The sequence below is a fragment of the Sarcophilus harrisii genome, chromosome 2 (assembly GCF_902635505.1).
Source record: "Sarcophilus harrisii chromosome 2, mSarHar1.11, whole genome shotgun sequence".
Taxonomy (NCBI): domain Eukaryota; kingdom Metazoa; phylum Chordata; class Mammalia; order Dasyuromorphia; family Dasyuridae; genus Sarcophilus; species Sarcophilus harrisii.
In genome coordinates, this window is record NC_045427.1 from 504,389,208 (window position 1) to 504,404,042 (window position 14,835).

The 14,835-nt window shown below is 32.9% G+C and overlaps 1 protein-coding gene across 8 annotated transcripts in view; it reads right to left on the reverse strand.

Moving 5' to 3' along the window:
- FAM214A (family with sequence similarity 214 member A) overlaps positions 1-14,835 on the reverse strand; it is a 117,276-nt gene that overhangs the window by 17,776 nt on the left and 84,665 nt on the right. For all 8 annotated transcript variants that reach the window (XM_031955223.1, XM_031955224.1, XM_012545563.3 and 5 more), the window contains 6 exons: positions 14,399-14,583; positions 12,933-13,135; positions 11,420-11,545; positions 6,749-8,600; positions 5,054-5,170; positions 196-275 (listed from right to left, as the gene is read on the reverse strand). In XM_031955223.1, coding sequence (XP_031811083.1) covers positions 196-275; positions 5,054-5,170; positions 6,749-8,600; positions 11,420-11,545; positions 12,933-13,135; positions 14,399-14,583 — 2,563 coding nt within the window. The remainder of the gene's footprint in view (positions 1-195; positions 276-5,053; positions 5,171-6,748; positions 8,601-11,419; positions 11,546-12,932; positions 13,136-14,398; positions 14,584-14,835) is intronic.

Sequence of the window (14,835 nt, forward strand, 5' to 3'; positions counted from 1 at the left end):
AGTTTCTGATAGCTACAATCTATTGGATTTCGAGTTAGCAGTCACCTTTATTTATTTCTTGCACACAATTCTGTAAAAATAAGATTTATACTAAAAATTTACTTTTCCAGAAGGTATAAGCATTCCCCACTATAAGTTGTCTGCAAAATAATCTGAATTATATACATGCAATTAAATGAACTTCAGAGTAATTACCTTCTGGATGACAAATTTTTCAAATGCAGTAAGGAAGTATCCAGATCAAAGCAGCCTGATTGTGTTTTCCTTTGTGGAACCTAAAATAAAAATAACAATTTCAAATACTCATTAACAAGAAGCAAAACATTACCACCATTCTATCACTCCCTCAAAAAACCACACAAGTCTTCATTTAGAAAAGTAGAGAGACTTTTAGATAAAAAGAGGTAAGATTTTTTTTAAAGTATCTCCGCCATAAAATTAAAAATTAGATGCTATCTATAGTCAATAATATTATTCCTGAAGTAAAATTCTAATTTTGCTCCTATTAAAAATAAAGCTAATTTTAAAATATTTAAACTGTTTAACCACAAACTTAAGCCTAACCTGACAATAACTTAGGAAAGTTATAATCAATTTGAAACATTACGATAAAACAAATAATTGTGTAAAGTTTCTCATCGAACTAGGAAAAAATTAAAACAAGGGAGCTAAAATTACATAACCCTAACTTATTTGAGGATTTAATATAAGAACTGAAAAAGTTTACAGTATCATTTATATCACCATACTTAGCAGTAATGATTTTTCTCTATAACGCTAGTATTTTGAGATGTGTCTGTATAACACTGAGTAATTTAAAGTACTTAAACATTTATATATCCCCATATCAAACACTCTATGACCTGATATTCAATTCTGGTTCTTTAAATACAAGTTTCAAAAAGGATCATTTTATCTTATTTTTAAAAAATGAAGTGTTAAGATATATAAAAGTAGCAAAGGACTTAAGAAAAAAATTAACAAAAAAGCAGAGGTCTAGAGGTTAGAAATAAGCAATATCAAAAAAGTATCTAGAAGAGATTGGTTTGTCTTATAAATTAATACCTAAATCTAAACAGAGTCAGGGCAATCCTGAGATATAATGCCCAAAGAAATTCAGTGGGACTGAATTCTGGTCTATGAATATAAAATAACGTATTCATATTTATTTAGGAATCAAAGGAACCCAAAAGATCATTTAAGCTAAACTTTTTTCCCTCTGAGGCAATTGGGGTTAAGTGACTTGCCCAGGGTCACACAGCTGGGAAGTGTTAATTATTTGAGGCCACATTTGAACTCAGGTCCTCCTGACTTCAGGGCTGGTGCTCTATCCATTGCACCACCTAGCTGCCCCTAAACTTCTTTTTATACATGAGGAAAATCAGGCCCAGAGAGATTAAGTAATTTGCTCAACATTACTTTACAGACACTAAATACAGAGATAGGATTCAAACCTGGGTTCTTTAGTAGCAAGTCTAACATTCTTCCAATTACTCTCCTCACCATGATTAGTATAACACCTAGCAAGTCCAATATCTTCCAACACTCTATTTCAGGGCATTCTTAGAGGTTTGTAATGTCATTTTAATCTTACTTTACTACCCACAGAGGAAGTAAACTCAGAGGTAAATGGTGCCATTGTCAGAGATGAAAAATCTTTATTTATTTATTTATTTATTTATTTTTTATTTAATAGCCTTTTATTTACAGGATATATACATGGGTAACTTTACAAGATTAACAATTGCCAAACCTCTTGTTCCAATTTTTCACCTCTTACCCCCCCCCCACCCCCTCCCCTAGATGGCAAGATGACCAGTAGATGTTAAATATATTAAAATATAAATTAGATACACAATAAGTATACATGACCAAAACGTTATTTTGCTGTACAAAAAGAATCAGACTCTGAAATATTGTACAATTAGCTTGTGAAGGAAATCAAAAATGCAGGTGTGCATAAATATAGGGATTGGGAATTCAATGTAATGGTTTTTAGTCATCTCCCAGAGTTCTTTTTCTGGGCATAGCTAGTTCAGTTCATTACTGCTCCATTAGAAATGATTTGGTTGATCTCGTTGCTGAGGATGGCCTGGTCCATCAGAACTGGTCATCATATAGTATTGTTGTTGAAGTATATAATGATCTCCTGGTCCTGCTCATTTCACTCAGCATCAGTTCGTGTAAGTCTCTCCAGGCCTTTCTGAAATCATCCTGTTCGTCATTTCTTACAGAACAGTAATATTCCATAATTTTCATATACCACAATTTATTCAGCCATTCTCCAACTGATGGACATCCATTCAGTTTCCAGTTTCTAGCCACTACAAAAAGGGCTGCCACAAACATTCGTGCACATACAGGTCTCTTTCCCTTCTTTATAATCTCTTTGGGATATAATCCCAGTAGTAACACTGCTGGATCAAAGGGTATGCACAGTTTGATAACTTTTTGAGCATAGTTCCAAACTACTCTCCAAAATGGTTGGATTCGTTCACAACTCCACCAACAATGCATCAATGTCCCAGTTTTCCCGCATCCCCTCCAACAATCATCATTATTTTTTCCTTTCATCTTAGCCAATCTGACAGGTGTGTAGTGGTATCTTAGAGTTGTCTTAATTTGCATTAGAGATGAAAAATCTTAATAAACTTATATGTTTAAATGAACTGATGTGGAGTTATGTAATTATTTATAGAACAAGTATGAAGGGAAATTATGAATCTTTAAAAAATATATTATAATCAAGACATTATTTTCTTGCAATGATACTGCAAAATCAGATCTATAAATCTGGATCAATAAATCTAGAACCTTGATTGAAGCTTTTTTTTTTCTGATTGAAGCTTATTAGTCAAATTTCATTAATTCTTTTCAACATTAGATATAATTACAAGTCATGACACAAAGTTTCTAGTTAATTATCTAATTATATTTTATATAAACAGTTCCCAGATGAACTACTTATAATTTGGCCAAAATAATGTGATGATTTTCTCCTAGAATAATTTGTAATAAACACATAATATTTAGCTTCCCTAGTTTTCTTCAATTCTGAGCTCCAAATTTCATCTTCTATAAGAGGTCTTTCCCAGTTGTTGCCTTTCTACCCAAACATATTGGGTTCATATTTCCTCTGAGGTTATTTTCCATTTATACTGCCTTACTTTTCTTATTAGAGTGATTAGAACAGTGAGTGGCACATAGCAGAGCATTTAATCAATACCTTGACTGACTGGCATCTGTTTTGAAAGTTATGGACAGAATTGCTGTCAGAAGCTATAAAATCAAAAACTTGAAGTCATAAAGGATATCAGAGATCATCTAATAAAAGTTTTCATTTTACAGAGGAAGAAACAAAAAATGGGAAAGGTTAAGTGACTCACCCAAGATCACCTAGGTGATAAAAACCAGAGCCAAGACTTAAACACAGGTCCTCAAAACTTCTATTTCTGTGCTTTTTGATATATGGAAATACAACTTAATTAACAAGGATATTATAAATGTCAATTTTAGTTGATTCATGGGTGCTATTGGTGGACTTGATCATAAATACTACACAATCATAGTTAAAAAAAATAATTCACATTAAGAAATAACTCACTTTAAGGAGTAAGCTTTCTCATTTACTGTTAAGTAAGTGTACAAGTTTATTATCATCTCCATTTCACAGATGAGGACTGAAGCTCAGAGGAGCTATGTGACTGCTCATGATTAAATGGTTAAAATAGCCACTTAAGTATGAGAGCTGGGAGTTGAATAAATTTCTTAATGCCACATTCTGTACTCTGTTCACTATGTAAGACTTTCTCATATAAAGTGATGATTCTGCAATACATATTCTAAGAAATCACTTATTTGTTTATAATAAGAGTAAACAATCTCTGTATGTAAGGATCTCGGTATACTGGTTGCTTGACGAACTTTTCAATGTTGTCACTATATAATTAATTTCTGTAAGCACAGGACCTGGCAAGTTATCGGCAGAAGCTGTACTGAGTTAGTGCCCCTCTTCCTCCTCAACCCCAATAATAAAAATTTATTAATAATTCCTGGGATAGCTACTACCTTCTCTCCACCTTGGGAAGAAACTAGTTAGAGAGGAAATCACTGAGAAATCACCCAGTCCTTTTATAGGCCTCCAGCAAAATACAGGCAGGGGATTAGAAAAAGGAACATTTGTCATTCTTTCTTTAACCAACAAGTTTGGGAAGGTGATGGATGGTAGTAGAGAAAAATCCTATGATAGTTGGGTGGAATATCTGAGAGTGGAATGACATTGTCTATGGCTACCCAGCTTTAACAGTAGCCCATTTGTACTGCCAGGTAAGGTTTAATATAAGTAAAAAACATGCAAAGGATGAACTGACTTGTATGTAAACTTTATTTCTGTAGAAACTACTCTACACAAAAACTTCATCCCAGAAATTATTAAAGTATACAAACCATATTGGAACTCAAAAGAATAAAATATTAGCAGGAACTCAAGCAAAATAAAAAACAAATCACAATGACCCTGCTATAATACATAACACAAATTTCTATCTCCTCTGCAAAAGGATCATGGTGTAGGACTTAGTGTGCACATGAGCATGCACATGTTTGTATGTACTAAGACTTAAGCTTCTTTTCAACATTGAGGTCATTTATGCCAATTCCAAGAGACCTTTGATGGAAAGAGTCTACATCCAGAGAGAGAACTATGGAGACTGAATATGGATCAAAGTATAGTATTTTCACTTTTTTTTTGGAGGTTGTTTCACTTGCTTGGTTTTTTCCCCCCCTTTTCTCATTTTTTCCCTCTCCTTTGTTCTGATTTTTCTTGTATAGCATGACGAATATGTAAATATGTTTAGAAGAATTGCACATGTTTAATCTATATTGGATTGCTTCTTGTCTATGGGAGGATGTGGGAAGAAGCAAGGAGAAAATTTTGGGACACAAGGTTTGGCAATGATGAATGTTGAAAAGTTATCTTTGCATGTTTTCATTTTCTAGGAATAAATTTAAAGTTATTTGGTCTACATGCTGAATAACAAACTAGAGAACTTACAGGACTTGAAAGAAGAGGCAATCCAGTTTGAGGATGAAAGGCTTTGGTTGAGGTTCCATCTAATGAATGAAAATTATGTTTCTGCCAAACACTTGAATGCTTCACTGATTTAGTTCTCTGTAAGGAAAGAATAATGCTTTAATTAAAGCTCAATAACTGTCAAAAATCTTTACTTTTAAGACTCAGTTTAGCTGTGGTGAGGTCTGGTATTTTGACCTTAAAAAGACAGATTTTCATAAATATTATATAAAAGAGCCACCACCAAAGTATACAACTATAACTATTTTCTTCTTTTATTACTATTACCACTAGACATTTATATAACATTTTATGGTTTGCAAAATGTTCATTCTTTCAGTCAGTATAAGATGGAGCTTACAGAGAACAGAGAAATATTGAAAAAGACATTTTAGAGGTTCAGATTCTTTTCCCAAAAAAGTATTTTTTGGGGAAGGGGACATGTAGGAAACACCACAAAAGAGGACCAGAGTCCTCTTAAAAAAAAATTAAACATCATTCAGCTTAGGTTCAGGACAGTATAGAAACAGTGGGTTTTTCTGTTGTTGCTGCAGTATATTAAGTTTTTGGGGAGATGAAGGTTTGATCTGTAAATACTCCTGAAAGAAAGGAAATTTAAGTTGAATGTGATTTTTAAATACAGATCAATTCTGACACATATATAATAATGCTAGATCAAGAAGGAAAGAATATAAGACTGAAACACAGAGAACTTTTAGTCAATAGTTTTGTCTGTCTCTCCCATCTAAATGAACATGCAGAATTCTACTAGAACTCAGCTCCTTATAAATTGTGGTTTATAATTCCATCTGGAGTTTCATAATTGAATGTGGATATTGCTTAAGTATAGTTTATTAACAGTAAATTTGATTTGCATACCTATTTATGACCTATATACTCAGTCATGTAAAAATTTCTCACAAAAAGAGGTCACAAGTATAAAGAAGCTCTGTACTAGAACTGCTTAGTGTTAATTTGAGTGTCTTTTCTGAGTGCTAATCTTATTTATTAAATGGTAATGGGCCCTAATGATAGTAAAATAAGCAGCAGCAAGAAGTCAACATATAGAGCTACCTGAAACAAAGCACCTGATAATTTTGCAAGTTAAATCTATTTTATGCCATTTTAAACCTACAGACCACCCATAAAAACATTTTGAGATTCTGATCAGAAAAGAACTGCATATTACATCTTTTGAGAGATGACATTATCTTTCAAAATTTTTTTTTACAAATCAATTTAATGAATTTTTTTTTAACCATAGCTTTATTCCCTGACCTGATCTCTACTGCTCATCCAAAATAAACTATTTCTCCCAGGGAAAAAGATTACTTATGAAACCATTATTAATGACTATTATTAAATTCTACATATAGGGTAGAAAGAAAATTTAAAATGACACTTTTTTATATTTGGATTTTTAAAAATAGGACATGTGATTTCATCACAATAGAAATCTCTTAGTGAGGACCTCTTGTCAACACAGTTAAGCACTTGTTCTGGTGGTTCAGGAGTGAGAGACTAGTGAACTTGTTCAATGCCAAATCACCGGGTACATGTCAGAGGTAGGATTTGAATCTAGATTTTCCCGAGGATAACTATATGCCATCGTGCAATATTTTAAACAAAAAAAATGAGATTTAAGAGTAAGGTATTGAAATTCAAAATATTACCTACCAGCACCTCTGTATTTTTCAGTCGTTCACACCTAGAGGAACTGTCTTCTCTAATTTTTCTCTGAAAACATTTTTGAGATTCTTCATCTGCTGGGTCCTCATTCTCATCCTGTTCCGCTTTGAATTGATCTGATTTACTTTTACAACATTTGAATGTCTCAGTGTCCTTTTTCTGACAGTTTTCTATGCTAACAAGTTGAGTATTTTGCTCACAAGCCTTCGATGTTTTAGGGTCTTTGTTTGGGCACCTGAACTCATGTTTATGCAGATGATCAGCTGCTGACAACACAAGAGATTTCACTGAACTGTCAAGTGTCTTTGAATCATCTAATTGGTGGTTGTGAAAAAAATCTGGATTGCTAGTCTCACTTTTTACTGTTCTTTCCTTATGTTTATTTTTGCATATCTGTTCATCAAAATTGCTAGAATTTAAATATTGTTTATCAACTCCTCTACTAATTTTGTGATCTTTAAACTGACATCTGGAAAGTGTGTTTTCTGATTGACTTGGTGATTCTAATTTAATTTCTTTGCTACATGACATATTTAAACAAGACAACAAATTTGTAGGTATATTTTGTGTTTGTTGAAATGTACTTTGGACAGTTTCACTAGGATTTTCCTGATGTGCATTTCTTCTGGTTTGAGTTTTTAAAGGTGCCTTTAATTCATTACATTTAAAAGAACTAAAAGATTTATCAGTAATTATTATACTTTTTCTTTCATTATTGTCTCCGGACAAGGACAAATCTTTATTAGAGAAGGAAATGGAGTTTTCCTTGCTTTTCTTTAACAAAGTTTTATCTTCATATGAACTCCGAAAAACTTTTAAATGAACAGAATTGGAGTCATTCATGTTGAATGAATGCCTGGGGATATGTGATGCAGAAGAGTCACAATGAATCAAGTGCTGGGCAATCCTTGCAATAATTTCTTGGCGTTCTTGGAGTAGAGAACCTATCAAAGGATTAGTCTCACCAATAGATTGATGAGAATAAACATTACTGGAAACGTAAGAATCACAGTGAGAGTTTTCTGGTTTTAACCTTATTTTTCCTTCACCATTGTTTTCTGAGGAGGTATATTCTGGGCTAACAAAGGAAACTGAGCTGTTTTCCTTATTTTTCTTTAATAAATTTTCATTTTCATATGAATTCGGGAAAATTTTTGAGTTAAGTGAACTAGAACCTTGCATGTTGAATGTACTCCCAGAAACACGTGAAGAAGTTGGATCACAATCAATCAAATGCTGAGCAATCCTTGCAATGACTTCTTGTCGATCCTGAATTAAAGAGCCTATTAAAGGATTGGTTTCTCCTGTAGGCTGCCGAGAACTATGGCTACTAGAAACATTGGGATCACCCCAGGACAAAGATTTTAAAGTTTTCACTGATGTTTCAAATGATTTTGCATCTCCTGTAGCATTAAAGTTCTGCACACTTGATTGAGATGTCCCACGGTCAGAATCATGACCAACACCTGAACAAGATTTGATATTTTTGATAGTTGTATTAAATTCTGGAGTTATGGATTTTTTTGCACGTAACAAAGCTTCAGGTACTAAAGTCCAAGTTTGTTTGCTACACAGATGTGAACTGCGCATATTGCACTGTTCTACTTCCTTGGAATTATAACGTTGATGGGTTTTCAGTTCATGTTCTTGAATTCTTTTTTCATAAAAGTCAATGTTAGTGTGAATACTACAGGTCAAGACTGGATAACTAGATTGTCTAGGCAAAGACTGAACACTGACTTTCAAGGCCACATTGTGAGAAACATTGGGAACAGGAAATACATGCTCAGTGGGAGTCTGGGAAAAATTCCACTGTAGATCAACATCAGCAGCACTGATTCTGAAACAAGATAGATAATAAATTTTAAAATTAGTATCCATAAAAATTATATATTTCCAGTTATCTATATTATATCAATATACTATCAATTATCAGAGAAACATATTTTGGAGTCATTTAATTCTATGACTTCCACTATTGACTATTTTCCGTCTATTGAGCAAACCCTTCCCACTACTGCTAACAATTTGGTCTACAAAGAGAAGCTAGCTTCTACTTCAATGAAATCTAGGTGATTCAACTTAAATATCCCATAATTTCCCTCCTCTACTTCTTAAAACTTCCTAGTTTTAACATCTGTTCTCACCTGCTTATCCACCGTTTTTCAAAGAAGAAATGCCTCTATTTTTTGCCAAAACGAAGTCCCTCAACAATTAAAAATATTTCAACTTCATTTTTTTTCACTGCCCTTCCTCTAGCTAACAATTTTTTTTCATTCCTAAAATTCCTTTAATCTACCTCTTTCCATTATTCTTTCCCACTATATTATAAATATTCTTGAATGTTTCAAAATTCTTCTCATTTTTTTCTAACTTTATTTCTCTTCTTTTGAATCACCAAATTACTTAAAACATAAACTTATACCTGATAAGCATATTGCCTTACAACCTGTTGGTCTCAATACCCTACAATATGATTTCTACTCCTTTCACTTTTTCTCACACACACACACACAAATCACAGCTAATGCCAAAATTGTCAAATCCAATATTCTTTTCTCCATTCTCATTTTCTTTGACCTACCTACAACATCTGACATGTTTAACCAAACATTCTTTCTAGATATGTATCACTTCCCTTGCAATCCTAGATATCGTATTTTTTTCTGGCTTCTTCTATTAGAGCTCCTCTTTCTTCACTGTCTTCTCTTTCTCTTGCACAGGCTTGTGGAATCATAAATTTGGAGTTAGAAGGAGCTGCTGAGATTATTCAGCCTATTATCATACCTTAATTTTACCAGTAAGAAAACTGAGACACAAAGAGGTAAAAATCACACAGGTAGTAAGAGGTAGAGTCAGAATTTGAATACATGTCCTTCTCACTCTAGAGCCAGTAATCTTTCTACGTAGCCGTCTCACCACCTGGCTGCAGGAGACAGCGTGACATCCTTGGAAGATTTGCGTTCGGGCGCTGCCTCAGACATTTCCTAGCTGTGTGGCCCCTGGCAAATAACTTACTTTTTATTTGCCTCAATTTTCTCATCTGTAAAAAAAAGATAATAAGGCACCTACCTCCCAGTAACTGTGAAAAGTAAATGAGATTCTACTTGTATAATGCTTTGCGAACATGAAAGCTCTTGTGTAAATTTGAAGTATTTATTATTAATGCCTCATACTTTCTAAGCCATTTAAGATGTGTGTGTGTGTGCGCGTGCACACGTGCACATGCTAATTTTAGACAGGGGCTCTTAATTTTTGGTGTCAAGGACCTCTTTGGAAGGCTAGTGAAGTCTATGAACATCTTCTCAGAATGTATGTTTTTAAATGCATAAAATATGTACCTTTACAAAGAAAAACAAATTATTGAAATATGGCCACCAAAATGTAAAATAAAGTACAGACCCCAAATTAAGAACTGCGCAATCTGTGTTTTTAGATGTCATTCCCACAGTTTCAATTATAACTTTAAAAGGTGACTTTTTTGATCCAACCCAGACTGACATCTTCCTGAATTCATTATTTCTTTCAGTGGTAATACTTATTCCTTAAGTTTTCCAAGTTCAAAACCCTGGTATTATCTTTACACTATTTTCCTCATATTCCAAATCCAATTCTTGTTCTACTTCCACCTTTCAATTTGGTAAATCTTAGCCCAAATCACACAATATTGCTTATATCTCTACTTATCAACTTATCACATACTACAGTCAATTAGGTATTTATGTTATACATTCCTATAAGACTGTAAGCCTCATTAGGACAATGAATATCTCTTACCTAATCTTTATTATCTACCTAGTGTTTAATTCATACTCACAGACTGTTAGAATTAAGAAGGAAAACTGAAAATTACTAAATTCCACTCATTTTACAAGAATGAAAACTAAAAATAAAAATATGGATGAGTAATTTGACATATCTAATGCCAAATAGCTAGTAAATAAACATTTATTGTTAATTTTAGAGATGCAAAGCATGTCATTCTGATCAAAACAATATAAAAAACTGGATGGTTAGTGAGTATCAGGGATAGGGAAAGATTTATGAGAACAATTAAAAATATTTTATTTACTACTAAGTATAACTGGACTTGGGTCAGCTCGTTGGCACAATGTATAGAGGGCTGGTCCTGAAATCAGAAAGAATCCACTTCCTGGGTTCAAATCTAGCCTCAAACATTTCTTAGCTGTGTGACCCTAGACAAATCACTTAATCTTATTTGCTTCAGTTTCCTCACCTGTAAATGACCTGGAGAAGGAAATGGGCAAACCAAGAAAACCCCAAATTGGGTTACAAAGAATCAGACAGGATTGAAATGCCTCAACAATAACAATATTTGGACTCAGATCTACAGAGACCAAAATTTTCAAAGTTTCAAGTTAATTATCTAATGTGTCAATTAAATGTTTCTTCAGCAGCTTATAAAATAAGATTGCACTTGGAAACTCTCCAAACTGTTCATACTGAATTTTGTTTGCAAATAAATAAATATTTATTAATGTGTCTAACTCATCTTTTGAAGGAGAGAGACCATATAAATTGGTAAAATTTCCTAATCTTTTAGAATAGAAGGAAACTTAAAAATAAAAAATTAACATGTTATTCAGTAAGAAACCAGTGGAACTAAATAGATATTGTCTATTTCTACCTCTGACTTACCTGTAAAGAATATTTCGTGGAATAGCACCATGGGAAACACTCAGCCAAGCACTTAACTGAGAAAAAAAGACATAAGAACGCACAGCCAATAGAAGGGTCTTCTCTTCAATAAATCGATCTCCATTTCTAAGTAAAGAAAAAAATAATCACATCTTTGAAATCATCACACAGCAAAATGCCGAATTTCAGAAATGTAGGATATCAAGTGAATCAAATTTCTGCAAATAATTATTTTAGAACAATGGATATAATCTTATCAATTTTACCTTGATAATATCTCTCATATTCATCCCCTTCTCTCCACTCAAAGTTCCTACCCTAGCTCAGATCCTGTCAATTCTGCCACAGCCTCATCATCTGTACCACTCTTTCCTCTTTTATCCATCCTCTACAGAACTACCAAATTGATATTACTTAAATATTGAACTGATTATGTTATTACTCTTAATCTCTATTCTAGAGGTTTCTATCATCTTCTAGGATAAAACACAAATATCAGTCTGGAATGTAAGAACTTCCAAAATATGGCTCTTACACTCTTATTCCATATCACTCCCCAATGCCCAGCATGCATTCTCCATTATAGTCAAACTAGTCTACTAACGGCAAGCTAATACAATCTTTTGCCTCTTGTTTCCAGGCCTTTAAATATGGATGGAATGGCTCCCCTAGATTCTCCTTCAAAACACAGCCCAGATGCCCTTTCTTAGAAAAGGCTTTTCCCGATTCCCAGTTTGTTAAATGCTATTTCTCAGGTTATAGAACTTTGCAGATACTTTGCATTTATTTCCGAGCTACATTGTATCCTCTCCCTCCTTTTCCCCTCACCTCCCCCCCATCACACCCCCCCCCTCCCCCCGGGTAGATTTTGAAGTTATTTGAAAGTGGGAGCTGTTGAATTTGTTTGTCTTTGCATGGTACACATCTAGTATAATGGCTTGCACACAACAGGTACTTTATAAATGTTTGTGGAGTTTTAAATGTGTGGGTGGGGAGACACTAATAAATTATCAAACTACATAAATATACTGAAAATCTTTCTGGAAAGGATGCTACATACACTACATAATTATAAACATAAAAAGACATGATACACTATCAATGAGACCTAAAAAAAACTAATGGAAAACTTAGAATTTAGTTCTATTTAAAAGCAATTTAAATTCTACCCCTCTAATTGTTTTATATGGAATATAATGGTAATTTTTATACACATACATAATATTTAAGTTCAAAAAAGCCTAAAGTTTTAGAAATAAAATTCAATGATTTTCCTTAGTCTATGAGTTTGAATTTAAAATCACAGATAATACTTCTTTGCAACTATAATATAAAATAAAATTATAATTAAAATTGGTATTTTGCAACAATGCAAATAGGAGTATTTTGCAAAAAAATTATCACTTAATGGCAAGAAATGTAGATATCATACATATATATTTTACTTTTTAATTTCTGAACCAAGAACAAATAAATGAAGTCAAAACAAAGAAAATAAAATTCAACAACTTACTGTCGAGGAACGGGTTCCAATATCCACCTTTCTAATAATAATGCATCTTGTTTAATTGCAGGATCATTTAAATCATTTCCCTCTGTGTTAGGCCCATCATCACTATAGCAGCAGTCTGGAAGTAGCATCACTTCTACCATGACTGGAAGATTGTTTTTCCAAAGCAACATAACCTCAGACCTGGTTCGTCTGGCTTGACGACACTTAATTAAATGACACAATTAAATAAAATAATAATAAATAAGCAAAATATTTTAAAAAACAAGATGTTATATGTGAAAGATGATTAAACTACACCACTGGATAACTGCAATATTTATATTTCCTGATATAACAATGAAATTGGATTCCAACTGCCCCAAAACAATTAGTCTGGAGCAGGAATTACAACTGCAGTATTTTCACAGAACAAAGTAAATTTCTATTATGTTAAGCCACTAGGTGAAAATCTTAGGAAGGGAAGGTTACTTTCCTTTCACATAAAAAGTACAAGTTTTCTTCATAGTACCTCAATGAGAACTCTGGCTAGAATAGCTTATTCAAATAATTATTAAAGATGGAAAATGCTATTTAAAGTATCACATGCTTCACCCAAACCTGGAATATTTAAGATTACATTTAAATGAACCAAATATTGGGGAAAGCAATATGATTAAGTGGCTAAAAATCTGAGCTTGGAGCCAGGAAGTCTTGGGTTCAAGCCCTGCCTCTGATTCATAATGGCTACTCTGGCCAAGTCTTGTTACTATAAAAAAGGTGCTGCCCTTCTTTGTAGAGGAATTCATTAGATTATTCCCTTCTATTTAAACACTGGGAAATGGACTTTAAACATACATACTAAGCAAGCTATTTGCCCATACTAATTTTATCCTCATCTTTTATGCAATCAATTGTACAACATTTTATTATACTTTAACAATACTATAGCAAGAAGAGTTTGAGTCTATGACAGATAAGTAATATATTATCTTGACAGATAATTCTTTACTTTGTAAAATAGAATAGATAACGTATTATTGTAAAAGTAAATCTGCAATAAAAATGAACATATTTTTAGCTTAAATACTCAGATTGTAGCATATATCTCTCTACTATGTAAGCTAAATTCTCCTCTTGTCATTCAGAAAGACAACTTTTGAGAAATCTTTTTCCTTACAGAGAACAGAAAGCTGGATGAAGAGACTATTTGTACTGGCTCTGTACTTAATAATGGAGAACTAAGCCAGGTGGTCCGAGGTATGATCAAGGACCCAGCCAGTCAGCATAGTTATTCAAGATTGAGAGAAAAGGAGTCAAAATTGGCAATAGTGTCCCAAAATATATATATTTTTTAAAGTTTAAAAGGTCAATATATATAGCATGATACAATATTAGAGACAATAATGTAATAAGAGATCTTTAAAAGGATCTAAGAAAAATAGTGACCAGTATAAAACCAAGGTAATAACATATTTATATAGTCATACCTGGGCCAGTTTATCACTGCATTCATGTTTTGCTGTTACTGGATAACTTGACTGAGTTGGAGGGCAATGAAAGCTTTCAGTTCGACCTTTTACAGAACATTCAGGTGTTCGGCCTTCTGTAATTAACAAGGCCAGAGAGACCAAGAATTCCTCTGCATCATATTCAAAGTATTCATCTAGAGTATCTGTTGGGAAAAAAAGTTTTCTATCAATATATCTTTTGAAAAAAATTCATCTTTTGGGTATCACTCTTTAAAGTGCTTTTAATAATATGTAAAACATTTCAATATCTATAGCATTACTTATTTTCAGCATAAGAAAGTAAAGAAAACATGATATCTAAGTTCCAATTCTATAAATGATTTAATGTGTTATCCTATAGAAGTTAAGTTATTCTTTGTGTGCCTCAATCAAAAAAAAAACAAAAAAAAAAAACA